The sequence below is a fragment of the Stegostoma tigrinum genome, chromosome 15, assembly GCF_030684315.1.
Source record: "Stegostoma tigrinum isolate sSteTig4 chromosome 15, sSteTig4.hap1, whole genome shotgun sequence".
Taxonomy (NCBI): domain Eukaryota; kingdom Metazoa; phylum Chordata; class Chondrichthyes; order Orectolobiformes; family Stegostomatidae; genus Stegostoma; species Stegostoma tigrinum.
In genome coordinates, this window is record NC_081368.1 from 16,050,576 (window position 1) to 16,077,376 (window position 26,801).

Consider the following 26,801-nt stretch of genomic DNA (forward strand, 5'->3'; position numbering starts at 1 on the left):
GCTCTCTGGGTCACTCAGAAACACCTTCAGACTCTCTGGACTTGGCTTCCCCCAGCAGCCTCTCCAGCTGTTGGTGTCAGCAGTGATTCCACTCTTCCTTCACTATTTGGCTTCTTCTTCCTGCCTGACTATCCGTCTTACTGCCCACCTTTCGATGCTGGCCAGTTTTGGAAAACTAGTTAACTGTTACGTGGCAGGGAGTTAATATGACTAATTCTGTAATTTATTGGTTATTTTCCAACTTTAGTGCAAGCTAATCATTGACAGAAAGTAAGCTCTTTGCAATCAACATATTGTCAACCCCTGCAATATAGGTTTCCTTTATCTTTCCTGTGCACATCTCCAATGGAAATTCCTATTTACATTCTGGTTAACAAACTAGAGTGAAGTTATCCTTCACATTGTTCCCAAGCCTACTAAACACACTGTTCAAATTCAACCAGGTGGAACTAGCACTGCTCTTCTCCCAGTTTGAACGGTGACCTTACCTACAGAAAGATGAGCTTTTAACAGGTAAACTTACTTTGCTTGCAAAGGGGCACAACAGCAGAGATCTTGCACATAGCTTTACTTTGTGAAGAAGTGCAGCAGGAGTTTCCGTGCTTGCAACCCGAGTTGGTAGAGTTTGGGAGTTCAATAATGGGTTTTAGACAAAGAAACACTCCAGAGATGGGTATTGGACCTTTCAGTTCAATCTGGGTTCATGGGGGTACATGTATGGGGAGGGGAGAGCATGAGCACATGAGAAAGAGTTTAAGGGTGTTCCTTCCTTGGAGCAAATGGTGTGGAGAGGCGATCTTTTTGTCGTTATAGAAGACATTGCTGTTGGCTTCATAGCCATCACCTTTGAGAGCCAAATTGTTTTTAGGTTCGTTCAGATCATAAATATCTATCACTGATGATAACACATTTGGCTTACCAAGTGTTTTAGACAGCAGATACAGAGAAGCCATTTCCTCTGGTAAAACGATGGTACCTCAAAAATCCACAGATTTACAGTGACCAAAGCTTTGGGGTGGGGTGTGTGGGAGTCTCCCTAATTCTTCTCTCTCCCCACTCCTCCCAAGAAAATTAAGATCTGCATTATGGATTTAGATTCCACAGGAATTTTAAAAAAACAATTGGCTCTGGACTTGAAGATTTACCTAGAATTTCTTTTAATTTTTGCATTAGCCCAATGAACCGCAAGGCCTTTTTAAAGTGTAAGGTTCTGATATCTAGAAATACACTCTGTTAATAAAGGATAATGTCAAAAGTCAATTTCTGGATAAAACAGAACTGCACACATTTTGCTATTGGTTATTTATTGATTGCAAGTGTTCAATGCTGTTGAAAACATGAAAATAAAGCAAAAGCAGAGCTCTGAAAGAATTGTTTCAACAACTATACAATTGGAATGTACCACCAACTTGTTAAGCTTTCTGATGTTGTGCAAAAACTAAAACCAACAGTGTTCACTGTTTTGAGTTTAGTTTCTTTTTGATTATTATAAGCTCTCGTGCAATGTCCAGCAAATGTCTTTAAAAAAAGAAAGAAATCCAGCAATGTAACAAACCAGGAATTAAGAAACAGGCTCAATATGTGCCTGCTCATTTTAATCATACATGATCCAGAACTAGTTAACTCATCACAAGTAGAATCTTCAAAATAAAACTGACTACTGAACAGATTTCCTTTCTCCCTATTCCCAAGAAAATCACTGCAACAACCCACCTCAATGAATTTTCTACTCCAGAATTGGACCATTTCAGTACCTTTGTTTAATAAAAAGTGCACACACCTATCCATCCAAACAGGTTTCCACAAGGTTAAACGGCTATAATTAAAAACTCCAGGTTTGTGTGCTATCAGCACCCTCTGCTGGATGGCCAGGCAATGATGCTGCCAGATTGCCAAAGGTAATGCGTAGTGCCATGAATGAAACAGAGGTACATCGAAAGCAAATTTTTGATGATGCACAAATAATTTCCAACTATTTTCCAGTTAGTTCTCATATGTACAGTATACATAGCTGGACGGTGGGATACAATTTAAAAAGAACTGGATTGGCACAGGAAATGAACAAAGTTAGAATCTTCCAAGCTTTTCCCACAGATATCACTAACTTAGTAACTAGATTTCTAAAAAGTAGCAGAATGGAACTAAGAATTACATCACCTCAACACAGTCCTTGCAATACAAATTGCGACTGAAACTTGGACAAGTCTAACCCTAGAATGCAGCACGTATGACAAGTGTGAAAAAATAAATGCTACTTTGCCTGTTGCCTCCACACCCCATCCCCCAGGTCTTTACATTCATTCTGCAAATGAAAAGGTCGATAAGGCCCCTAAGAATTTGGTCTCCCATGCTATAATCAGTAAATGGTGCTCCAAGCTTGTTTTAACTTATGACCTAGGTATGTTATTAGCATTTGTTGGTATAATTCTGCTGTAGCTGACAGAGCATTTCCTTTATTTGCCATCTGCCTGCTGAAGCAAATGATGGGGTGTATCATTAATATCATATCAAAAGCTGTTGACTAGTATATTTTCAGAGTCATTACCACCTGTCTAGCAAGCGCAATGTCTAATTTACATCCCAGTTAACTTCCAACTGCAATCAATGCTCTTGCGTTTTCGTGCCTGATCACAATCATGATGGCAAAACAAGACCTCTATTCTTAAAATAGGGTAATTACCAGTTTCAAACATTTTATCTGACAAGAAATCCACACCAGCCTTGTTCTCTGAACTCCTCTCCAATAAGCACACTTTTGGACTTCCCCGCACTTGGTTAGTGTGCTGTGACTGCTCAACCCTTGAACTAGCAGCAGCCTTTTCATTCTTCACTTTCCTTTTCTGCAAAATTCCTGGAAGCCTCAAATTCCTCCTTTTTCTCCTCGCTTGCTTCTGGTGACTTTATGTTGCTGTCATTAGACTTTGCACAGGTCATTAATCGGCTACGACTCCGTGCTCCTGGCTGGTACAGCTGCATAGTTGGACGGTCCTGTAAAACATTAAAAAAAAAATTAACTCAAAACCCTCAAACTCAATAACGCAATATCCACCAACTCAAAACACACTTCTGAAAGGTGGATTAGATGTTATCACATTTCCATATGAAAAAATGCATTTTCTTTATTAAGGACATCAGAGATAATGCAATACAATTCTAAAAACAAAACGCACAATCTGATGAAGGGTCTAGGCCCGAAACGTCAGCTTTTGTACTCCTGAGATGCTGCTTGGCCTGCTGTGTTCATCCAGCCTCACATTTTATTATCTTGGAATTCTCCAGCATCTGCAGTTCCCATTATCTCTGCACAATTTGTATGTTCGTTTCAGAGTAATGCTGTCAAAACGTCAATCTTCAATAGTTGAAAGTGGAACAACTATGCTGGATAGACTCAGAGGTTTCGTGGCAAATCTTTGAAGGCATTTCTTAATTTTTAAATAAATAAAATGTATATCACACTGCTTGGTTCCAATACTATAGGACTCTGATAAAAACTTAGCATTATTAAAACTGACAAATTACTCAAATATTTTAACAGGAATGCTTATACAGACAAGCTGCTGAGATTGTATTGAAGATTTACTTTTACCACATTGTTAGGAGCAGGTTTTCATGTAATTAATTAGCAATTTTAATTAATTTAAGTCCATTTATTTGCTAAATTTTATTTCTATGATTGCTATGTACAACAATGAAGAGAATACCTATAAGCAAATAAACAAAATTTGTGTTATGATGTGATGAAATGACTCAGATGGAGCTGCACTACCAAGAGGGCTGATGGCTGAGTATTTTGTTACATTTGCAAACATGTTTTGAATAGCAGTAGAAGGTAGTGTTGATACATTAATACCCCTTGTTCTATTATAAGACTAGATGAAACGTTCTTGTACCTTGTTTCGGATTCGTTCCTTCTTTGCTGTACCGTCCTCCTTCTTCTCTTCTTTTCCTTTCTCCAACCTGTCATAACTTGATACAGCTTCTAAGCTTTCCTTCTTCCTGGTCTTCTCATTTGTTTGATCCTTTTCCTTCTTAATCTCTTCATCTTTCTTTCTAAAAGGTTTGTCTGCCTCACATCGCTCCCTTGGCTTCCACCGTTCTTCATCCTGCCGTTTCTGACGCTCCTTCTCCTTTAGTCTTCGCTCACGTTCCCGATCTTCTTTATCTCGGTAGTCTCTTCCACCATCATCTTCAACTCTGTCATGCCTAAACAAACAAACAAACCAAAAAGCCCCATGTTCAAAATAAAAATTTATTTTGGGACAAACTGGATGCTGCCAAATATGCTTTTAGTGACCATCACTTATTGCATTGAGGGGATGGTGCACCTTAAATCAAGGTTTTAAAACTGAGTAGCTTTCTAAAATGCATCAAGAGTCAAATAAGTGTGGCTGAAAATAAGACATTTTATTGAAGGTTTTTATTATGTACTCAGTCATCATGTCATTCACAAGAATACCATTATACCATTTGTGAATAAAATATAAAATACTGCAAGTGGAGAGAGTAGTTGGCAAGAAAAAAAAACCCTTGACAAAAATGTGGTTATTTTCAGGAATAATAAAGTCATGAACTGTAGTCAAACAAGTCCCATGACACAGGTAGGCACATTGGATAAATATGTTTTTGTGGAAGATTTTGGTAAATTACTTGGATTTTTGCCACATTCTGGCAGTTGCCCTTCATCTTTTCCTGATGTCAACCAATAAATTAACAGTTTTATTGAATTCAATTTCACAACTTAGTCAATACATTGAGTATAGGAGTTAGGATGTCATGTTGCAGCTGTACACGATGTTGTTGAGGCCACATTTAGAATACTGCATCCAATTCAAGTCGCCCTTCCTAAGAAACATGTTGTCAAACTTCAGAGGGTGCAGAAATGATTTACAATGATGTTGCCAGGATTGGAGAGTTTGAGTTATAGGGAGAGGCTGAACAGACTGGGGCTTTCTTCCCTGGAACATCAGAGGGTGAAGAGTGACCTTATAGAGGGTTTATAAAATCATGAGGGGCATGAATAGGGTGAAAAGCCAAGGTCTTTTTCCCCTCGGGTGGGACAGTCCAAAACTTGAGGGAGAGGATTAAGTTGAGAGGGGAAAGATTTAAAAAAAAGGGCCCGAGGGTTAATGTCTTCACAGACAGCGGTGTGCTTTTAGCAGCATATTTGTAGGGAGTGGTGGAGGCAGTTACAGTTACAACATTTAAAAAGGCATCAGGATGGGTATATGGAAAGGAGGGGTTTAAGAGAGATATGGGCCAAATTCTGGCAAGTGGGACAGGCAGATTGGGCATGGACAAGTTGGATCGAAGGGTCTGTTTTCACGCTGTATTACTCTATAACTCCATAACTTATAATGTACTTAGTTTAAGTAGTTTAGTTATTACTTAAATTAATTTAGTTAAAGAAAACTGGTGCAAACAGTAATAGCTCTAAGCCAGATGAATGGCAGTACTAATAACGTTGCACAAGTTAATTCCCACCTGTTCCCTTTAAAAGACAGCAATTTGGATTACTAAGTCAACATAGTTCATTTTAAGCAACTTGAAAGTGCAACAACAGCTTTTGCTTTGGTGAAGGAAAAAATGTTAATACACTCATCTCCAAGTCAAAAGGCAGTGGATTAAAGTGTCACTCCAAAAATCACACTGAGTACAACAAAGGCAGAGCTGTACTGTCAAAACTGCCATTATTCAGATTCAAACTGATGTCTCATTTGCACTCTTCAGTAGATGTAAAAGATCAAATAAAAGTACTGAGAATAAGAGTTGGGGAGTTTGGCCTGGTGTCCTGATAAATATTTATTCCTCAGATCAATATCAGTGAAACAGCTTACATGAATATTTGTGTAATGGACCTTCCTGTGCATTAATTGACTACCTAACCTCTTACATTACAACTTAACCTCAAAATGTATCCAATTGGCTGTAAACTGCTTTGGGAGATCCTGCTGTCCAAAAAGGTAGCAACATGTATTCATGTTTATTCATTTGCAGTTCAAAATCTACTTGAAATCGTACTTTGTTGATCCAGATAAAGGTCTGGAATGTAATAAAACATTTGGCATTCTTCAACTATCACAAATAGTTGTCTCACCACAGATGGTTCAGGGAACCATCAAGACTAAAATTTCAGATGCCACTCTGCAATGCATCATAATAGCCAGGCAGAGTGGAAAGATAGAGATCTGTTTCCATAAATTCCAACAATAAAATAGTTTACACAGGAAAAGAGAAGGAAGAAAACATGTACAAGACCTGCTATACGTGCCAATCCCAAATGATCAGTTCACAAATGCTGCCACCTTTCTGGGAATTGTTGCTGGACACAAGTGTGTTTAATCTAGGCTAATACTTGGGAAATTGCTTTGGGAAAAAAAAAGACATTGTCAAAAGATCACCTAGGAAATGACTCAAGGTATTCTCAAAGAAAAATACTGACAGAAGTTTGGCCAGGGTTGACAGCACAGCAATTCTGAGCTCTTATGGAGGAAAAAAAAACTAGTTCAAGTGCCCGGGTCATAACAGTAAGCATTTGGGATGCACACTTCCTTAGAATTTGCAACGTTGTCAAGTTCCTCCTTAACTTAAATGTCCATGCAAACCACAACACCAATTCCGTATCAAAGTCAGCAGAATGGGTCAAAGTACACATCGACCACATAGGACCAAAGACCATATATGTGGTTTAATTTAGTCTCACTCACTTCTTTCCTTTATCTTCCTTGATGGAGCTCTCCAGGCGTTTACCCTGTCCAGTGAATGGTCTGTCCTCTTTAGCTCTCTCTCTCTCCAGTTTCTTCACTTTCTCCCTTGGCTTTTCTAAACTAGAGTCATCCCCTTTATCTGTCTTCTTCAGAAGCTACAAATATAAATGATGTTTGCTGTTAGGCACACAGTAATTTTAAATTAATTAATTTGCTAGAATACTTAACATAATGTAGGGTACTTTTATCTTTGGCTCATCCTTTGATCTGTCCTTGTCTTTTTCAAATCCTTTTTCTAAAATCTTCTTTTGCTTCTCCGCTTCTCTCCTTTTCCGTCTTTCATCCTCCCTCCACTTTCTCTTTTCTTCTTCACGGAGTCGCCTCTTTTCCAACTCTCTTCTTCTCCTTTCTTCTCTTTTTTCCTCTCTTATTCTCTGGTGTAGGGACAGGGTAGGAGAAAAAAGTAATTTAAAGAACAGGAAATAACTAATGACAATTTGAATAAACAAAATTGCCTCCCCATATATAAGCTTCATAAAATAAAAGTCAAAAACAAGAAAACCATTACCTGTTTATTTTTCACATAGTCCAAAAGGGGTGTGGTTTTCTTAGCTGTTAATAGAAAAATACTATTATTTCATCTATCTGCATGCATGCAGAGAGTGATATGAATGTGTAACAACAGGGAGAGACAAATAGTATAGATACATGAAAGGGGAAGTTTATGAACTATGGAGAGAGAAGGGAATAGAAGGTTAAGCTGCAAGTGAAAATGAGAAAGGGTGGAAGCAGTGAGTGTTGTCTAATAGCACGGACTAGTTGGTCCACATGACTCTTTTCTGTGTTGTATGTATATGTTGTATGAATGCAGAATTTGGGACAAATGACTACAGGTAGTTCTCCTATAACATGATAGTTGCATTCTTGCATGACCTCGCGCTATAGAAAATTAGTGTTATAGGGAAATCGCTATATATACAATAGAAACGTCATTTTCTCATAGATCACAGAATCCCTTCAGTGCAGAAACAGGCCCTTCGGTCCAACAAGTCCACTGTGACCCTCAATGCATCCCACCCAGACCCAATCCTCGATAAAATAGCATTCACTATTTATCAATCACTTACAGTCAATTTGTGTGAACAGAACATGTGTTATAGTTATTTCTGCTATATTCATATTACAGGTCCAATGCATCATAATTTGAAAGTATTAGTGCAAAAATGAGCTAGGTTAGGGTGGTAAGGGCACAGAATGGACTGCTGTGAACTCCATTTTCCATCACAGAGATAGCTTGGTTACACTGCTACTAATTGAGCTGGTCAAGTTCTAAAGGACATAACTATTCAACTGAGTGAGTGAACCAACTAGAAGGAAAACCCTACTTGACTACATCCTCATCAATATGCCCATGACAGGAGTAAAGCTGCACTGTCCTTGTGGAGACAAAGTCCAGACTTTACATTGAGGCCATCCTCTATCATGCTAAATGGGATAGATATTGAGCAGATCTAGCAACTCAAAACTAAGCATCCACAAGTCACTATGCCATCAGCACCAGAACTTACTCACCCATAATATTCAACCGCATTACATATTTCCCCAGTTTATCATTACCATAAAGTCAAGAGATCACACTTGGTTCAATGAAAAAGTTTAGGAGGGCATACCAGAAGCAGCACAAGGCACATCTAGAAAATGAAGCTACACACGATTACTTGTGTGCCAAACAACATCAGCAACATGCATTTGACAGGGTGAGATATGCCTACAGCCAACAGAGCAGACCCAACCTCTGTGGCATTGCCACATCCAGTCATGAATGGCAGCAGACAATTAAATGACAATAGGAGGAGGCTGCAAAAATCTATGATGGGAGAGCTCAGTACACCAATGCAGAAGGCAAGTCTGACGTATTTGCAACTATCTATCTTCATTTTGACATCATTCTGGAGGCTCCCAGCATCATACACATCAGTCTTCAGCCAATTTGATTTATTTCGTTTGACAATATGGAAAAAATTGCCCCAGGTATATCTTGCCAACAGAAAAAAAAAACTACAAACCCAAGTCAGGCAATTATTACTACTCACCAACAAAATCATGCAAGGGGTTGCCAACAGTGCCAGCTCATGATATTTGAGAGGCAACAGCTGGTTTTAATACTCAGCTGGGGTTTTTCCAGGGCCACTCAACTTCTAACCTCATTACATTTACTCCAAACATGGACAAAAGCTGAATTTCAAAGGCAAGACGCGTGAGCAACTACTTGTAATGTCAAGGCTGTATTTGACTAAATGGAGCCCTAATAAAAAGTGGTAATGGGGCAGTACAGTGGGGAGGTGGTGAGACAAATTGGATTTTCCACTGACTGGTTTCTACCTTGCATAAAAAATAAATGACTGTAGTTGTTGGAGGTCAATCATCTTATCTCCAGGACATCTCTGCAGGTGCTCCTTAGGGTATCATCCTAAGCCCTGTCAGTTTCAGCTGCTTCAAATGACCTTGCCTCCATCAGAAGGTTGGAAACTGGAATGTTCACTGATTATTCACAGTTTGTGACTCCTCAGACACTGAAGCAGCCCATGTCCACATGTAGCAAGACCTGGACAATATCCAGGCTTGGGATGACAAGTCACAAGTAACACTTACAAGAGCCAGGCAATAACCACCTCCAACAAAACACTGGTTAGGCCACAGATAGAATACTGTGTGCAGTTCAGGTTACCACATTGTAGAAGGACACGACTGCATTGGAGAGGTCGGGGAGAAGATTATACAAGATATTGCCTGGGACCAAAAATTTCAGTTATGAGGCGAGACTGGATAGGCTGGGATTGTTTTCCTTGGAGCAGAAAAGGCTGAGGACACATCTAATCACAGGATACAAAATTATGAGAGGAACCGACAAAGCAGATCACAAGAATCTCGTCTCCATGGCAGCTGCGTCTAAAAGAGGGCTTATGTTTAAAAGTGAGGTGCAAGTGGTTTAGAGAAGGTAGGAGAAAGAATTTTTTTTTAACCCAGGAGGGTGGTAGATTATATAGAATGTGTGTTGCCCTAGAGGGTGGTGAAGTCAGATATTCTCACAACATCTAAGAAGCATCTGAATGAGTACTCAAAATGTCAGGGCATAGTTGGTTATTCACCAAATGCAGCTAAATAGGACGACAGTAAATGGCTGATACATCAAGATTAAAGAGCATACAGTTAGTAAATAAACTCAATTTACTAGATCAAATCCTGCAATTTTCATTTTTGCCTGTAACAAAAACAGACATTAACTCAGAGCAATTCAACTTGTTAAAACAGATCAACTTACCTGCTAACTCTTTAGTTTTAGCTTCAATTTCTTCCAGAAGTGTTTCAGGATTGTTTGAATTTTTTTCATCATCTGCATTATTATAACTCTCCAAAAACTTTTTGTATTCAGGATCTAATAAAGAACACAAAGACAGTTTTAAAAAAAATTGACCTACTCTAAAATAAACATAACCAAGATTCAAAGAAAATTCAAGGCTTATATCCAGTTACTCTGTTGCTTTCCTGGGGCTAAAGAAACATAACCCTCGCATTTTCTTTTCCAGAACTGGTGGCATAAATTTCTATTGCCCAAACAACAGAACACTCGTGTGGTTCAGAAACTCTACTCCAACTTCATATTTCTAAGGAATAGCAAGTCATGTCCCTTCTACACCCATCCAAAACTGTAAGATTGAATAACAATGATCGAACTTGCATCCCAAAGGATCTTACACCTCGTGGCTGCACCATTCAACCTCGGCATTCATTTAATTACTATTATTACACTTTAAAACAAACAAAGTAAAATGTTCTTAAAAGAGAGTATTATAATAAAAATCACATTCAAATATATCCGATTTATTTACTTGAACAGATTTATGCAGCAAAACTACTCAACTACTAGAAGCACTTTTCCCTCTTCGCCTGATGCATGGTGATCCCGAGATTAACACCACCAGTTCTCTAATAAGAGAGCGCAGCACTATGGTCTGGTAAGACTGCAGCAATTTTTCTTTTGCCTGGAAAAAGGACAAGTTTGCTGCAGCTTTTAACATCCCCCCCACCACAGGTGAATAGTTTTGCAATTCTCACGATTAACTCATGCCTTTCAGAGGAGAACGGTCACTGAGCCACAGCATATTGAAAGAAAATGTTGACAACTTCAAAAATATGCCCACTGCATCCACCAAGTAACTGGTACAATGTAGTAAGCAATAAGCTTTAACAACTTTCAGCACAGTAAATTTAATGGCACACTGCAGTAATGATATAGAGGCCAGAATTCCAGCAACTGGCTTCTCCTGGGAGAACTTGAAGAACAGTTCACATCCTACCCATCTAGATGAAAATGAAAGCAGAAACAAAATGGAATACAACAGAACAGTGTACAACAAATGTTTATGTTGTTAAAAAAAACTCCATACCATCACTAAAATGTAAAGGATCCATACCATCTTCAACAGTGCCCACTTTTGTATCTTTCTTCTTGCTCTTCTTTTTTGGAATTTTCTGAAAAGGTGCAAACTCTACAATAGCAGGGTACTCCTGCCCTATTGGGTGTTAGGATGAAAAGAATGCGGAAACAAATACAAGGGGGTTTTAATTATTAAGAATGAAGAAACAATTTGCTGGACAGACATCTATTGTTGTCATAAGTCCTCAAACAAACAACTAAAAATGTTAATGCTTTTCACTTAACCTGCTTAATGGATCTGTCGATTTTCAAAATACATGGAGATGCTGCGTGGATCCATCTTTATATGCCAAGAAATAACATGGCAAAATTCAATCATAATCACAGGAATAATGAGAAAGAAGTCACCCCATTCTTAGGATGGTCAGAATCTGCAATAAGTTGTTTGCCAAGCAGAGGCCGATTGTTCACTATTCAGCGAAGTGGTGGTGACCAAAGCTGCCAGGTCCAAAGCAAACTACACGACCATGTCCTTTGTAAATTAAGTAGACAGGATGAAGAGATAGCCCCGAAAAACCAAAACAAAAGCAGCCTATAAAAATATATATTTTGATTCCTGCGAGTGGTGCAGTCATTTTAACTGGTAAACAGATGTAAAGGGAAAAACTTGTGTACCTGCTTGGTACTGTTTTAATAGAATGAAATAATGGTCACTGCATATCTGTACCAGAGGAACCAAATTCCTTTCAAATATGCTGTGGGTACTTACAGACTGCAAACAGGAAAAAAATTCCTTTGTGGTGTTGAGTCACTTTAGGGAATCCTTCTAAACATTAAATCAACTGTGAGTCTGTCGGGATAGGTGTTTATTTGGTTGTAACTCCATTCTCTGAATGTCACATTTACTAATGAAAGTAAAGTAAAAACAACTTTTAAAGTTGATCAGCATTTATAAAGGAAAAACAGTTTTTGATATTTCTTTAAACATGTTATTCACAACTGAAATAAAGTTTTTTTTAAAATAAAAGATATGTGGATTCTCGAAAGCAAAAAGAAACCCTCCATTGTAACAGCATGCTTTAAAAGCACATTATGTCTGATCATAGCAGTACTCACTAATAGATTACACTAAAGCGAAAATCTCAGCAATATTTCCTTAAGTATTAAAAGGAAATCATTCACTATTTTCTCTCTGTCTGTATTATTTGATTTACATAAGACAAGTTCATTTAGTAATGAGAAAATCAAATGATGTTTCTGAGCCAAATGTGAAGTTTCTGAGAATAATCTTTAATTTAGCTTTTTACCACATTTCCAATACACCAGTGTTGTTAAAAGCGATCTTCTATTAATATGAAAGGCAATACTTAGAATAGACAAACGCACACGATTCCTAACAATGCATTTTCGAAGGCAAAGGATTTATGAGATGTCAAAATGTAGAAAACAAGACAGTGTTGGTATACACTAACATGCAGAGTCAAAACTGCCTTACCTTTGCTATCAATGAAAACATAGCCATCAAACTGATCCCTGAAGAGGACAATGTCATCTTGATTTTTAAAGTTGATGTACGCTCTTGAAAAGATGTGCGGAAACAAACTATGGAAAAATAATTTAGATTTTAGGCTTGAATTAAATTGAAGACGTAAATATGAGACATTATTGTGGGAACACCACATAAAATTTGCAGCAACATATACAATCACGAAGTTTCTCTCATTAGGTTCTGATCAGAATTTACACAAAACACATGAGCTGCAGTGAGTCACATATCCTATTGGGTTTGCACCACTAGTCAGTACAATTACAACTGATCTCTTTGGTTTCAACTCCACGTCCCTGGCCATTCCTTCGATTTCCTGAAAGGCCACAAATCAGACTGAAAAAGCATTAAGCATTAATCAATGAAAGAACATCCACAATCCTCTGGGATAATACTTCTAAAGAGATTCACTTTTTTTGGTGAATTCATTTCACCTCATCCGAGTCAAACACAATTGACTCCTTATTGCAAAACACTTCTTGTTCTGGTTTCCTGATCAACAGAAAAAAAATCTATTAGTGTTCACCTTGTCAAACTCCCTCAGAATCTTTTATGTTTCAATGTGACAACATCTCATTCTCCTAAACCCCAGAGACTATTAGCCTCTTAACGTAGCTTAAAACAATTTAACCCTCTCATCCCAGGGACAAACCAGTGAACCTTCACTGTGTTCTCTCCGATGCAAACTAATCCTTCAAATAAAAAAGGAGACCAAATAACTTGTCTATTTTGCCCAAAGAAAACTTTAATAAATTTATCAAACACAATTTCACTTTTGTAAGGCTACACTGACTTTGATCTTTCTACGATTTTCAAAGTGCATTGTTAAAGCTTATTTAATCTTACTATCCAGCACTACCCTGATGACCAATATAAGGCTAATTGCCCTGTAGTTTCTGTCTTTCTCTCTTGCTCCCTTCTTGAATAGCAGTGTCACATTTGCTAATTTCCAATTTGCTGAGACAGTTCCAGAATTTTTGTAAAATCATTGCCAATGCATCTACCATCGCCGCAGCTCTCTCATTATGATGACCTCTCTCATCACGATAGATCTTGGGAATTATCAAATTTTAGTCTCCCAAATTCACCAATACTTTATCTGGAGATTTTAATTCCCTCACTCATTGCTGTAAGTAGACAAGTGCTGCATAGGTCTTGTGACCTCGTGAAAATGGACAAAATAGCTGTTTAATGTTTCTGCCATTTCCTCACTCCCTATAATAATTTCTAATGTCTACTTGGTTACTTTAAAAAAAAAGTTATATATATATATGTTTGATCAACATTTTGTTGGTATGGTTTTCAACATAGGCTTCTGCTGGTTTTACCTCCTGCAACATTTAGCAGCTTTATAAATCTCTTTCCAAAAAAATACAAACTCTAATACTATCCTTAATTTCCTCAATAATTTGGATCATTTTTATTGCTGAGTTTTTCAACTGAATGTATTTTTGTTTAATATTTTGAATTGTTTCTTTGGTGCCCACTATTTATATATCACTATATCTTATTGCTTATTGACCCAGTCAACCTTACCCAGCTCTCTTCTCAAATCCATGTAAATTGCTTTGTTTAAGAACAAGATTCTTGTTTGAGACTGAAGTATGTCATTTCAATTTTATAACGGAATTCAAAGTTTTTGAGAAAATTTGTAGCTCTGGTTGTGGATGAGGTTGTAGACCTGCTCATCAAGTCGTTGTGTTTGATTGCAGATGTTTTGTCACCCTGATAGGTAACATTGTAGTTCGCCTCCGGTGAAGCAGTGGTGTTCCATCTCGCTTGTTATTCATACGCCTCGGTTTGCTGGGGTGGTTGGCATCACTTCCGATTCCATATTTCAGTGGTTTGCATATCTGGTCCAGTTCAATGTGTTTGTTGATGGAGTTCCGATTGGAATGCCAGGCCTCCAGGAATTCCCTGGCATGTCTGTTTAGCTTGTGCTATTATAGATTCCTTGCATGGAACTTACTCGCTAACTTACAATTACTATTGTAAACTCTCTGCTTCTTCCTGTCTCATTTTACTTGTCCTCACCCTCATCACTTAATGTTCCGTTGCCTCTAACTTTGCCCTTGGAATTTCTACATCTTTCTTCAACTTGGTCCTGCCCCCTTTTGTAGGCTACACGTTTATTTTGTTCAGAATTTGAACCAGTGCCTGAATACTAGACAAAAACTCAAATAAAACTTTTGCATTTAACTCAAAAGGTTGAAATGTATTTTTGAAATTACTGTTGATACAGTAGTTTAAAATCAATAAACAAAAGCAAAACACCAGATGGAACTTCCCCAAAAGATCAAACACAATGACTCATGAAGGATTTACAACAAAAATCCACTTGACTAATTTACTAAAGATTATATGCCCTGAAATCACTGTCCAAAAATCAAGCTGTTTGTAGCCAAGGCTTTACACTTAATATCAAAGCACTGATGCAAGCAAGCAGTACAGAAATGCTTCCTGCAGCATGAGTCAAACAATGGTTATGCTCAGTTAGAAACAGGTGCAGTGACTGACTTGAGACATTATTGAATCTTAGCACTGTGGTATACTAATCTTTGAGCAAAGCTGAACTCTAAAATAAATCAATTTAATCACATATTATACATATTTGTGTTTATTTACAACTGCTGTAACATTGCTGTATGGTTCTGAGACCTGTAGTCATAGAGGCAAGTGCACACAACAGCATCTATACTGAAATTAAATACAAAACACTGCAGAATCTTTGGATAGAGAAACTTCAGTTCTGAAGAAATTCCTTGACATGAAACGTTAATCTGTTTCTGCCTGATGCTACTCAGTCTAAGTATTTCCAGCAATTTCTTCTTTTGTTTCAGACTGCTAGCAATGCAATAGTTTGCTTTCGTTTACTGCCCCAGTGCAGCTGGTGTGAAAACTGTAGACAGTCTGCCAGAAGAGAACTATGCTTTTGCTCATCCACATCCCTCAGGACCACATTAAATGTTAGATTTGGTGAAGCAGCACTTTATTACATGGCCGTAATATAGTGCACTGCAAAGCCCAAATAACTATATGCACGGTACAAAGTATAGGTTGTAAATGACAGCAATCTGAAAGCTTTTCACATGCCACAGACAACTGGGATCTGACTTTGGAGTTGAGTTGACAGCTTTATTGACCGCATATTGAAAACTATTCCATGGTCCGTCAGACTTACAATCTATGTGACTTTAAAATTGTTTTGCTATATACGCACAAATTGAACTAACATTTCTCAGTTCTAAGATTTCATCAGATGACATGACCATGAATATATCACCACAGCATCTATATCTGATTAATATCAGAGGTGGTTTAGGCCCTCATAATAAATAAGAGTTAAAAAGAAAATAGATAGCAGCTCCTCTGGCTTTTAAGGCACCTTGATAATGTGGCCCTTGTGATTTAAAAGAAATTTGATAAAATTCTGTCATAGTAACAACCTACCTTGAATTGGTAGAGAAAAACTCGAAATAATCATGCTCAGGCAAAGGGGCAAGTTGCTCTTCTAATTGCTCTTTTGTTAGACTTGGAGGCAAACGACGGATCACCACCTGATGGATAAACGCAGTTCAATATCTATCAGCTACTTCTTTACCAAAAAAAAGTCAAATGTCAAAGCAATTTAAATTGAGAAACAGATCACACAGATTAGGTACCTAGTGAGCTACTTAAGCTCTCAACATCCAAATTACAAAAACAAGAGCAAACAATCCCATTACTACAATTTAGCAACAAAGGTGACGACCCTGCTGTGATGAGAGCCCAATCAATAAAGTATTATGGAAGAAACATCCTAATGACAAAACATTCATCAATAAAGAAGCTACTTTAGCATCAGGATCATTTAAACATTGCAAAATGTTAAACCTGTTTTTCTCCACAGATGCAGCTTGACCTCGAGTACTTACAGCATTTTGTTTTAAGACAAATCTGAAGTATTTGGAGAGCTAATCAGTAATTGAGAGGCAGCAACAAGATCCAGGAATGACTCAGCCACAAATTCATTTTCATACAATATGCAATTCTCCGAGATTAGCGTGGTCGTCACAAGTAACTGTGCTTCTCACAAAGAGGTAGAATAATCATTCATTAAAATTACGTACAGAAAACGGATTGTGAGGGGAAACCGGAAAGCAGCCTAGGGCAGCCTAGATCTGAGGAAGGATCACCAGACCCGAAACACTAACTCTGATTTTTTTTTTCTTCATAGATGCTGCCAGACCTGCTGAGCTTTTCCAGCAACTTCTGTTCTTGTTCCTGATTTACAGCATCCGCAGTTCTTTCGGTTTTTATCCAGAAAATAGGCTAACTGCCTCGGAGCATTGCACAAACACTCTGACAGCTTCAAGTAGTGAGGTAAAAACCAAAAGAACTGCGGATGCTGTAAATCAGGAACAAAAACAAAGTTGCTGAAAAAGCTCAGCAGGCCTGGCAGCATCTGTGGAGGAGAAAACAAGAGTTAACATTTCAGGTCCGGTGACCCTTCCTCAGAACCTGAAGCAGTGAGATTTTAGCCATGATGGTGAACACGGATTACGAAGGAAGCCATTTAGGCGGAGCCAAAAACCAGAAATTTCTGGAGAAACTCAGCAGGTCTGGCACCATCTGTGGAGAAAAAAAGTTAATCTTTCGAGTCCAGTGATCCTCCCTCAGATGAGGGCTGCAGTTCTTTGTCTTATTTAAGTGGAAACATTGCCTCCTGGACTGTATCCTGGCTGAGGCCTGTTGCTTCACAAACCTTGGTCAAGACCTCTTTTTTCTCCTTCTTTTCGGGTTTCTCTGCCCTTTCCTCATATTTGACCTCCACTTTCTTCTCCCTGGGTTTGGTATTCTCCTTATCTTCCTTCATGCCTTGAGGAGGCAAGCTGCGGCTTCGAAAATAAACAGGCCTACCCCGCTGACAGAGCCAACTCCAACTGAGCCGGCTAGCCTTTGGCTCCCTGTCACGTCACTCAAGCTCCGCCCCCTCTTCTGATTGGTCCGCGCCGGAGGGGGAAACGGTTTTTGAGGCGTGGTCACCACGGACCAATCGCCACGGGGCTTGCTGCGCAAGATTCCCCGCCCTCTCCTAGGAGAGGCAGTTATCGCGAGAGGAAGTGGTGGGGAAAACGAAGTCCCTTGGGGTTTGTGTGTGCAGTGGGGTCTTGGCGAAGGTCGCTGTGAGCGAGTTGCGATGTGGTATGAGATCCTGCCCGGGCTTGTCATCATGGCCGGCTGCCTGACGGTGCCTGGCCTCGCCACCATCTACGTTCACAGGTGGACGAACGGCGGTAAGGTAAGCAGCGGAGCTTGTAGCCGTTGTCGGTTGGCCCTTTCGCTGAGGGGCCTGTGGGGGCTGAGTCAGATTCTCGATCTTGAAAGGTGATGGGAAAGTTTGGGAAATTGCACGTTTGGAATGTCGGATCAGCCGTTAATGTATTTTATTCATTGAGGAAAAAAGAGTATACATAGTCACTGACAAAACAGTGCGGAGCTGGAGGAGCACAGCAGGCCAGGCAGCGTCAGAGGAACAGGAGCAGCTACTGTAAGCGTTTCTATACTGGCTTTGCACATGAATAACGTACAAACATCTAAATTTGGCATTCTCTGCATTTGCAAAAATAAAACAAGGCATTTCTTTCTTCAGGAGGGTTACATTGATATGTATTGAGGTACTAGAGGTATTTCTAACAGAGCTCACTGAGATACATAGCAGAAATTGGACTCCTGACTTATCCACCACAGATACTGAGGCAGTTGTTGCTGGTTAAATCTGAGGGATAACAGTGGTGAAAGTGTGCTGTGCTGTTTGCAGTGTCAACTTTAAGGTGAGACAGAAAAGTGAGAAATGGATAAATGAATGGACCAGAGATAATGGGAACTGCGGATGCTGGAGAATCCAAGATAACAAAGTGTGGAGCTGGATGAACACAGCAGGCCAAGCAGCATCTCAGGAGCACAAAAGCTGACGTTTCGGGCCTAGACCCTTCATCAGAGAGGGGGATGGGGAGAGGGAACTGGAATAAATAGGGAGAGAGGGGAAGGTGGACTGAAGATGGAGAGAAAAGAAGATAGGTGGAGAGGAGAGTATAGGTAGGGAGGGGATAGGTCAGCCCAGGGAAGACGGACAGGTCAAGGAGGTGGGATGAGGTTAGTAGGTAGGAAATTGAGGTGTGGCTTGAGTTGGGAGGAAGGGATGGGTGAGAGGAAGAACAGAGTAGGGAAGTGGAGACAGGCTGGGCTGGTTTTGGGATGCAGTGGGGGGAGGGGATGAGCTGGGCTGGTTTTGGGATGTGGTGGGGGAAGGGGAGATTTTGAAGCTGGTGAAGTTCACATTGATACCATTGGGCTGCAGGGTTCCCAAGCGGAATATGAGTTGCTGTTCCTGCAACCTTCGGGTGGCATCCTTGTGGCACTGCAGGAGGCCTATGATAGACATGTTGTCTGAAGAATGGGAGGGGGAGTTAAAATGGTTCGCAACTGGGAGGTGCAGTTGTTTATAGCGGGAGACGCGGTCAAGGGTGTTCTCGACCACTGCGGGGGGGGGGAAGTTGCGGTCCTTGAACTTGGACATCTGGGATGTGCGGGAGTGGAATGCCTCATCCTGTGAGCACATGCGGCGGAGGCGGAGGAATTAGGAATAGGGGATGGAATTTTTGCAGGAGGGTGGGTGGGAGGAGGTGTGTTCTAGGTAGCTGTGGGAGTCGGTGGGCTTGAAATGGACATCAGTTAATAGCTGGTTGCCTGAGATGGAGACTGAGAGGCCCAGGAAGGTGAGGGATGTGTTGGAGATGGCCCAGGTGAACTTGAGGTTGGGGTGGAAGGTGTTGGTGAAGTGGATGAACTGTTTGAGTTCCTCTGGGGAGCAAGAGGCGGCACCGAGACAGTCATCAATGTAACGGAGGAAGAGGTGGGGTTTGGGGCCTGTGTAGGTGCAGAAGAGGGGCTGTTCCACGTAACCTACAAAGAGGCAGGCATAGCTGGGGCCCATGCGGGTGCCCATGGCCACCCCCTTTGTCTGTAGGAAGTGGGAGGAATCGAAAGAGAAGTTATTGAGGGTGAGGACGAGTTCGGCTAGGCAGATGAGGGTGTCGGTGGAGGGGGACTGGTCGGGCCTGCGGGACAGGAAGAAGCGGAGGGCCTTGAAGCCATCTGCATGAGGAATACAGGCGTATAGGGACTGGACGTCCATGGTGAAAATGAGGTGCTGGGGGCCAGGGAATTGGAAGTCCTGGAGGAGGTGGAGGGCGTGGGTGGTGTCACAGACGGAGGTGGGGAGTTCCTGGACCAAAGGGGAGAAAATGGAGTTCAGATAAGTGGAGATGAGTTCGGTGGGGCAGGAACAGGCTGAGACAATGGGTCGACCAGGGCAGGCAGGTTTGTGGATTTTGGCAAGGAGATAGAAATGGGCCATGCGGGATTGGGGAACAATGAGGTTGGAGGCTGTGGGTGGGAGGTCCCCTGAGGTGATGAGGTCATGGATGGTGTTGGAGATGATGGTTTGGTGCTCGGAGGTGGGGTCATGATCAAGGGGGCGGTAGGAGGATGTGTCGGAGAGTTGGTGTTTGGCCTCGGCGATGTAGAGGTCAGTGCGCCATACTACCACTGCGCCACCCTTGTCTGGGGGTTTGATGGTGAGGTTGGGGTTGGAGCGGAGGGCTGCCCGTTCTGCGGGGGAGAGGTTGGAGTGGGTGAGAGGGGTGGAGAGGTTGAGGTGGTTAATGTCTCGACAGCAGTTGATGAAGTGGTCGAGGGAGGGTAGGATGCCTGGGGGTGGTGTCCAGGAGGAGGACTTGTGTTGGAAGCGGGTGAAGGGGTCAGTGGAGGGAGGGCTAGGCTCCTGGTTGAAGAAGTAAGCGTGGAGGCGAAGGTGGCCGAAAAACTGCTGTGTCCAAACGTGACTGGTATTCGTTGATGTGTGGTTGTAGGGGGACAAAGGTGAGCCCCTTTTGCTTAGGACTGACCATTCATGCTCAGTCAGTGGGAGGTCTGCGGGGATGGTGAAGATTCAGCAGGGCTCAGTGTGGCTGTCTACTCTGGGGTTGTGGGTGGAGCAATGAGGTCGTCTGCCGTGGGCGGGGTGTACTTTGTGTACCCTCTGTGTACTTTGGCAGAAAGTGATCTATTCCAGTTGTGCCTTGGCAGCAATAGCTGCCCCCAGCTTTAGTGCACCCCTCACCACGTAGTCCTGGGCCTTGGAATGTGCCAGTCTGTAACACTCGGTTGAGGTCAACTCTTTGCACTGGAAGACTGACTGGAGGGGCCAGATGGCCCACACCTAGCCCTATGTCTTACAGTCTCCTCTCTTTTCTGTTCCTACAAACATACTTTTATGTCATGGGGTTGGTTGACCAACGTCAATTTGAATTGGAGTAGCTCTTTTAAAGTGTCGCGGGTTCTTTTGAAGGAGTGTTAATGAATGAGCCCTTGGAAGGCCCCTCTCCTCCTATTTTTCCAGTCTGTATCCTGAGAAGGGTAAAAAAACCTTCCTCGCTTTTCTACCTCACCTTAAAGTTGACATGGCAGACAGTGCAGCACTCCCTCACTACTGTTATTTTGCCACAATAACCAGCGGAATTGCCTCAGTACCTGTGTTGAATAAGTTTGGAGTCCTGTTTCTGCTGTGTGTCAGGAACCTCTGTTAGAAATGCCTCTGTATGGGCATCAGTTGAAGAGGATCATCTACAAGATAGAAGTCAGGAGTGTGATGAAATTGCCAGATTTCTGAAGGGCCCAGACCCGAAATGTCAGCTTTCCTGCTCCTCTGTTGCTGCCTGGCCTGCTGTGTTCATACAGCTCTACACCTTGTTATTAGAGCATAGAACAATGCAACGCAGAACAGGCCCTTCGGCCCTCTGTTGCGCCGGCCTGTGAACTAATCTAAGCCTCTCCCACTACACTATCCCATCATTTATCCATATGCTTATCCAAGGACTGTTTAAATGCCCCTAACGGTTCTGGGAAAGAAGTGGGACAATGAGGGGCAGATGGCAGCCATTCACGTTGGACTGTTTGTACCTGAACAGAGCTGGCACTGAGGTCTCTGCAACATTTTATCTTGGATTCTCCAGCATCTGCAGTTCCCATTATCTCTGCAGTTTTAAACCTGTCCACAGAAGAATACTCAGCTAACTTGGATCCACGGCCACTTGAAATTTATTATTTTGGTGATGTCTTGCAGTTTAGTATGCTTTTTATGAAGTGTCTTTCGGTGCATCCTTGTGTTGTGGTAAATCGTCCTCCAAAGTTTGGGGCTGCAATGCAGCCAAGAGGTTTCTGCACATAAGCAGCCCCCTTTGAGTAGTTGTGCAAAAATCTTCAGGTACCGTAGACTTAATTTGATTGTACACTTTTTCAAAAGAAAATTGGTCCAGCCTTTTCTAGGAGAACTAATGCTTAGCTCACCTGATCATATTAGGGAGAGTCCTTGTCATGCACTCAAATATGAAGCCTCCCTGCTTCCTCAACAGAGGCAAGTAGGAAGCAGTGAGACTGCAGAAGGCCTTGGACAAGAGTGGGCAAGCAAGTGGCAGATAGAATTTCCCCATTTTGTATTCCGACGTTTTGCATTTTGGTAGGAAGAATAAAGGTGTAAACTATCTTCTGTGTGAGAAAAGACTTCAGAAATCTGAAGCACAATGGCACTTGAGAGTCCTAATTCAGGGTTCTTTTTTAAAGTTAACATTGCAGAATCAGTTAGGAAGGGAAATGCAATGTTTGCATTCAGTTTAAGACAGCTAGAATTCAAGAACAGAGATGTACCGCTGAAGCCGTATAAGGGTCTGGAATATTGTGAGCAGTTTTGGGACCCGTATCTAAGATGCTTGTGTGAAAAGCTTGTAGCAGTTTGCTACACTAAAGGAGCTATACAAATGTAAATTATTTATTTGTAACTCAGGCTGGAATAGAATATAAATTTCAGATTTTCCTTTACATTTTGTAATCTAATGTCCGCTGTGAATTTATTTGAAGTATCAAACAGAAATCTGTTTATGAACATAGCACATGCCTGGACTTTTAAGCTTTTTAAAATACTGATTTGTTAAGAGTTTCCTTTTAATGAAGTATTTTTTTGTCTGTTTGCCTTACAAGTTAAGGATTATATAATGGATGTAGCTGAAATTCACCCAGTTGGAATCAGTGTCAAAATCCATTTGAGAGCTTCTGTAGTAGTACCGGTCTTGGCAATAAGAATAGAAGTATTCATTCAGGCTTGTTACTGATTTAAACATTATGCTTAAGTACCTTTATAAGAATATAACAGTTAAAATATTGAATTCCTACTTCTACTTGATTTTTCAAGCAAAAAGAAATACTCTTAATGTATTCTTTATGCTTAGGAAAAGAGGACTGCTCGTTTACCCTATCATTGGACCCTAATGGATCGAGACAGGAGAGTATCTGGTTCCAACACGTACTACGAATCAAAAGTGAGTTCTTAAACATAAATGCTGAACTTCCTTATGCTAACCATAGTTTTTGTTCCCAAAAGAACATCCAATTTGCTGGAAAAGCAACTGTTCTTTTATTGTTTATTTTAAAAAAAAGTTTCTACAGTTTTTTAAAATAAAAATGCCAAGTTGATGAAGATTTAAAATAATATTTCAGTGTAATTATGGAAAACTTATGTCCTATTTAACACTTTTTTTTTCTTCTAACAGGGATTAGAAAACATTGACTGATGGGCTTTTCATCACAGGCAGGACCGGTGAACCTGCGGCAGAATGCCTGTCTGCTAAAACACAAAATTTATTCTGTGTGTTATAATGTAATTGAGATATTTAACATTAAAGTGGACCATAAAAATGTGAACTGGCTGTGCAGCTTGCCTCTTATTGAAGATGGGTTCTTGGAAGGAGGGAATGGAAAATCTGTGAACAAAAACAAGTGGGTGCATTGGAACAGCTGAAATATATCAGTATGAGAGACTATTATATATCCTTTGCTGTTTTTGGGCATGAGAAGATTTGATTGCTATGTTCTGAAAGTATGAAGTACGTGTATTGGAGAAAAGGGAAGACAAAATAAAATTTCAAACACTTAAGTATTCCAGACGTTTCAGGAAATTATGCTTCAAACCATGGTAACAGTGGGATTGATAAGAGTATGTTGTATGTGAGTACATTGTGTTGCTATTTTCTTGCAAAATTAGTAGTTAAAATTTTTTATAGACCAGATAATCTTGCTGTTAATATCAAAGTATGCATCTTTTGGAATAAGTGATTTTATTTCCTTAGAGTCTTTACTTGAAAAGTATATGGAGAAATTTGACCAATCTAGAATTGAAAATAAATAGGGGTTTGAGGGCATGTTGATTATCTTAAACACAGCATCAGGATTTGCTTAAGTGGTGGGAGGCTAGAAATGTATGACCAGCCTATTCCCTAAAAAGGAGCTTTTACCATGTGAATTGTGTTCTTGCGCTTGTATGACCCCAATGAAATATTGTGAAAAGGGGTGGAGGTAATACCGTGCACTCAGGCCTTGTACCTGGCCTTGATCAGCTTAACTATCAGCCCTTGAAGAATTATATTTCTTGTGGAATACAAAGAGCAAGACTTCAGACACATGGCATTCAGTCCCCATGGCTTTGCATCCCACCATCCCAAAAGATGACCCTGTGGTTTTGCAGCAGAGTTAAAGTGAATACATCAGATCGTCATTCTCAGTGGAATGCCTTTCAACCATAGCTCATTAGCTCAATTCAGATAAAACCTCTTACTGAAGTTAGGCTGGACGTTGTACTGTTGCATGGAGGAATTGCTGTGTTGACTGTCCATCTGTTTTTAGTGGAAATCTGATTTCTTACCACCTCACTCTCATTCATGATAAAAGTCTGCAAAGTTCCTTGTCAGGAATTTGAAGTGTAAAATAGTTTCTTCAACCAAGTCGTGTGGGGGAATGGAACTGTAAGTTGTTGCAACACACTAGTTGCAGGACAATGCAAGAGAAAACTAGGGAAGGGAGGTGGGAAGAGGCCTTCATGGTAACCTCAGCTGGTGCAGGAATTGAACCTACACCATTAGCATCATCCTGCATTACAGCCAATGTCCAGTCAACTGAACTAAACCGCATCACTTTTTCAAGGTTACTTGGGGATGCGTATCAATGCTGACTTTGTCAATGATGTCCATGTACCAGGAACAAATGAAAAAAGTGCATTATGTGGGAGCTTGTAACACAGTAGTCATTGTTTTTTCACAAAAAAACTTCATGGATGAACAGTGCTTTGAGATGTTTTCGGTTGTTTCAGCAGCAGGAGTCCAGGAGAAAGTACGAGGGCAGCCTGGGAAGGTAAGCTTCCACCCAACAAATTTGGGAGTTAACTAATATCTGAGACACTACATGTGTCGTGTCTCCCACTCTTCCTCCTCCTCTAAGCAAATAATAACAGCTTACCTGCTCACCACACTTAGTTATTTGCATTTTTTTCATCATCCTTGTTATCTTTCAGGGTGTTCACCCAGATGCCAAATCCTCTGGGAGTCTGTTTTGAGTATGTAACACAGTTAACTTACTGGTGCAGAAAACACTGCAAAACTTTTTAAAAAAAAACTAATTAATTTTAAATAATTAACTAAGTAGAGATGACAGGCCGGGTGATGTGTTGTAGCTGTATGATGTTGGAGCTAGCTGATCCCATTGAGAACGGCAGTGACCATATTTGCAGCAAGTGATGGCTGCTTGAGGAGCTCCGGCTCACAATTGATGCGCTGAAATCCGAACTGCAAATACTGTGGCACATCTGGGAAGGGGAGAAATGCCTAGATGCTGTGTTCCAGGAGGCAGTCAGTAGATTAACTAATGTTAATTTGATCGGGGGCAGGCACAGCAGTGTGTGACTGCGAGTGAAGCAGGTAGAGGGACCCTGTGCACAGGAGCCGCAGCTCTTGACATTGTCCCACAGGTATGAGGCACTTGTTCCCTGCGTGGATGAGGAACAAGGCTGCAGGAAGGATCAGCCAACTGACCATGGCACTATGGTCCAGGGGGCCATTCAAGAGGGGGGAGCAAAAAGACGGACTGTAGTTGTAGGGGGATTTCATCATCGGGGGATAGACAGTATCCTTTGTGAGCAGGATAGAGAATCCCGCATGATGTATTGCCTGCCCAGTGCCAGGGTGCGAAACATCTCTGACCGGCTTGAGAGGATCTGGTTGGTTATGGTCCATGTAGGTAACTACAACACAGGCAGAACTAGGAAAAATGGCCTGTTTTGGGATTATGAAAAATTAGGAGCAAAAGTTTTTTTTTTAAAAGTCTGGTCTTCAAGCGTCATACCCTCTGGATTGCTGCCTGAGCCACGTGCAAATTGGGACAGGGAGGCGAGGATCAGGGAAGTAAACATGCGGCTAAAAGGGTAGTGTGGAAAAGTGTTTCCTACTCGGGGAACTGGTATAACTTCTTGGATAGGAGGGATCTCTCACTGGGATGAACTCCACCTGAACAGGTGTTCTGGCGTAAAGGGTAAATAGGGTGGTTAATAGGACTTTAGACTAGTAAGTAGGGGGTAAGGGAGAAGAGAGAGTAGAGGGAGAATAACAATTAATGTAAAGCAAAGCAGCAGGTTAGGTGACGAAGCTTCAACTCCATTGAAAATTGGGGGGAGAAAAGTTAAAGGGAAGGAGAACTCAAGAGCTGTTATTAGTGGAGGTAATAGGACCCAAAAAGAAGGTGCAAAAACTGACATAAGGGCACATTATCTGAATGTCCGGAGCATTTGAAACAAGGTGGATGAGTTGACGGCACAAATCATGGCAATTGGGTATGATTTAGTGGCCATTACAGAGACAGTTACAGGATGGTCATGACTGAGAGTTAAATATCCACGGGTATCAAACTGTTGGGAAGGACAGACCGGGAGGTGGTGTTGCTCTGATTCTTAAGGATGTTAGTGGGACGGTAGTGAGAGATGATATAGGTTCTACTGAACGAAACGTTGAATCCATTTCAGTGGAAATTAGGAATAGCAGGGAGAAGAAGCCACTGATAGGTGTGGCCTATAAGCCACCAAATAATGACATCATGGCAGGGCAGGCAATAAACATACAAGTAGCGAATGCATGTAGAAATAGTACAGCAGTTATCATGGGGGATTTTAATCTACGTATCAATTGGCCAAACCAGG

At 40.9% G+C, this 26,801-nt stretch overlaps 2 protein-coding genes across 2 annotated transcripts; one reads left to right on the plus strand and one right to left on the minus strand.

Moving 5' to 3' along the window:
- Nucleotides 1–1,287: 1,287 nt before the first annotated feature.
- upf3b (UPF3B regulator of nonsense mediated mRNA decay) lies at nucleotides 1,288–17,650 on the minus strand. The gene is made up of 10 exons (XM_048544889.1): nucleotides 17,433–17,650; nucleotides 16,139–16,245; nucleotides 12,638–12,744; nucleotides 11,153–11,278; nucleotides 10,027–10,140; nucleotides 7,273–7,316; nucleotides 6,947–7,138; nucleotides 6,705–6,859; nucleotides 3,891–4,203; nucleotides 1,288–2,988 (listed from the first exon to the last, which is right to left on the minus strand). Exons 1-10 carry the CDS (start codon nucleotides 17,541–17,543, stop codon nucleotides 2,821–2,823), a joined length of 1,437 nt encoding a protein of 478 aa, XP_048400846.1. The 5' UTR covers nucleotides 17,544–17,650; the 3' UTR covers nucleotides 1,288–2,820.
- A 102-nt stretch (nucleotides 17,651–17,752) lies between these two features.
- On the plus strand, nucleotides 17,753–23,485 carry ndufa1 (NADH:ubiquinone oxidoreductase subunit A1). Its single transcript, XM_048544702.2, has 3 exons — nucleotides 17,753–17,969; nucleotides 23,014–23,103; nucleotides 23,335–23,485. Exons 1-3 carry the CDS (start codon nucleotides 17,868–17,870, stop codon nucleotides 23,353–23,355), a joined length of 213 nt encoding a protein of 70 aa, XP_048400659.1. The 5' UTR covers nucleotides 17,753–17,867; the 3' UTR covers nucleotides 23,356–23,485.
- Nucleotides 23,486–26,801: the final 3,316 nt, after the last annotated feature.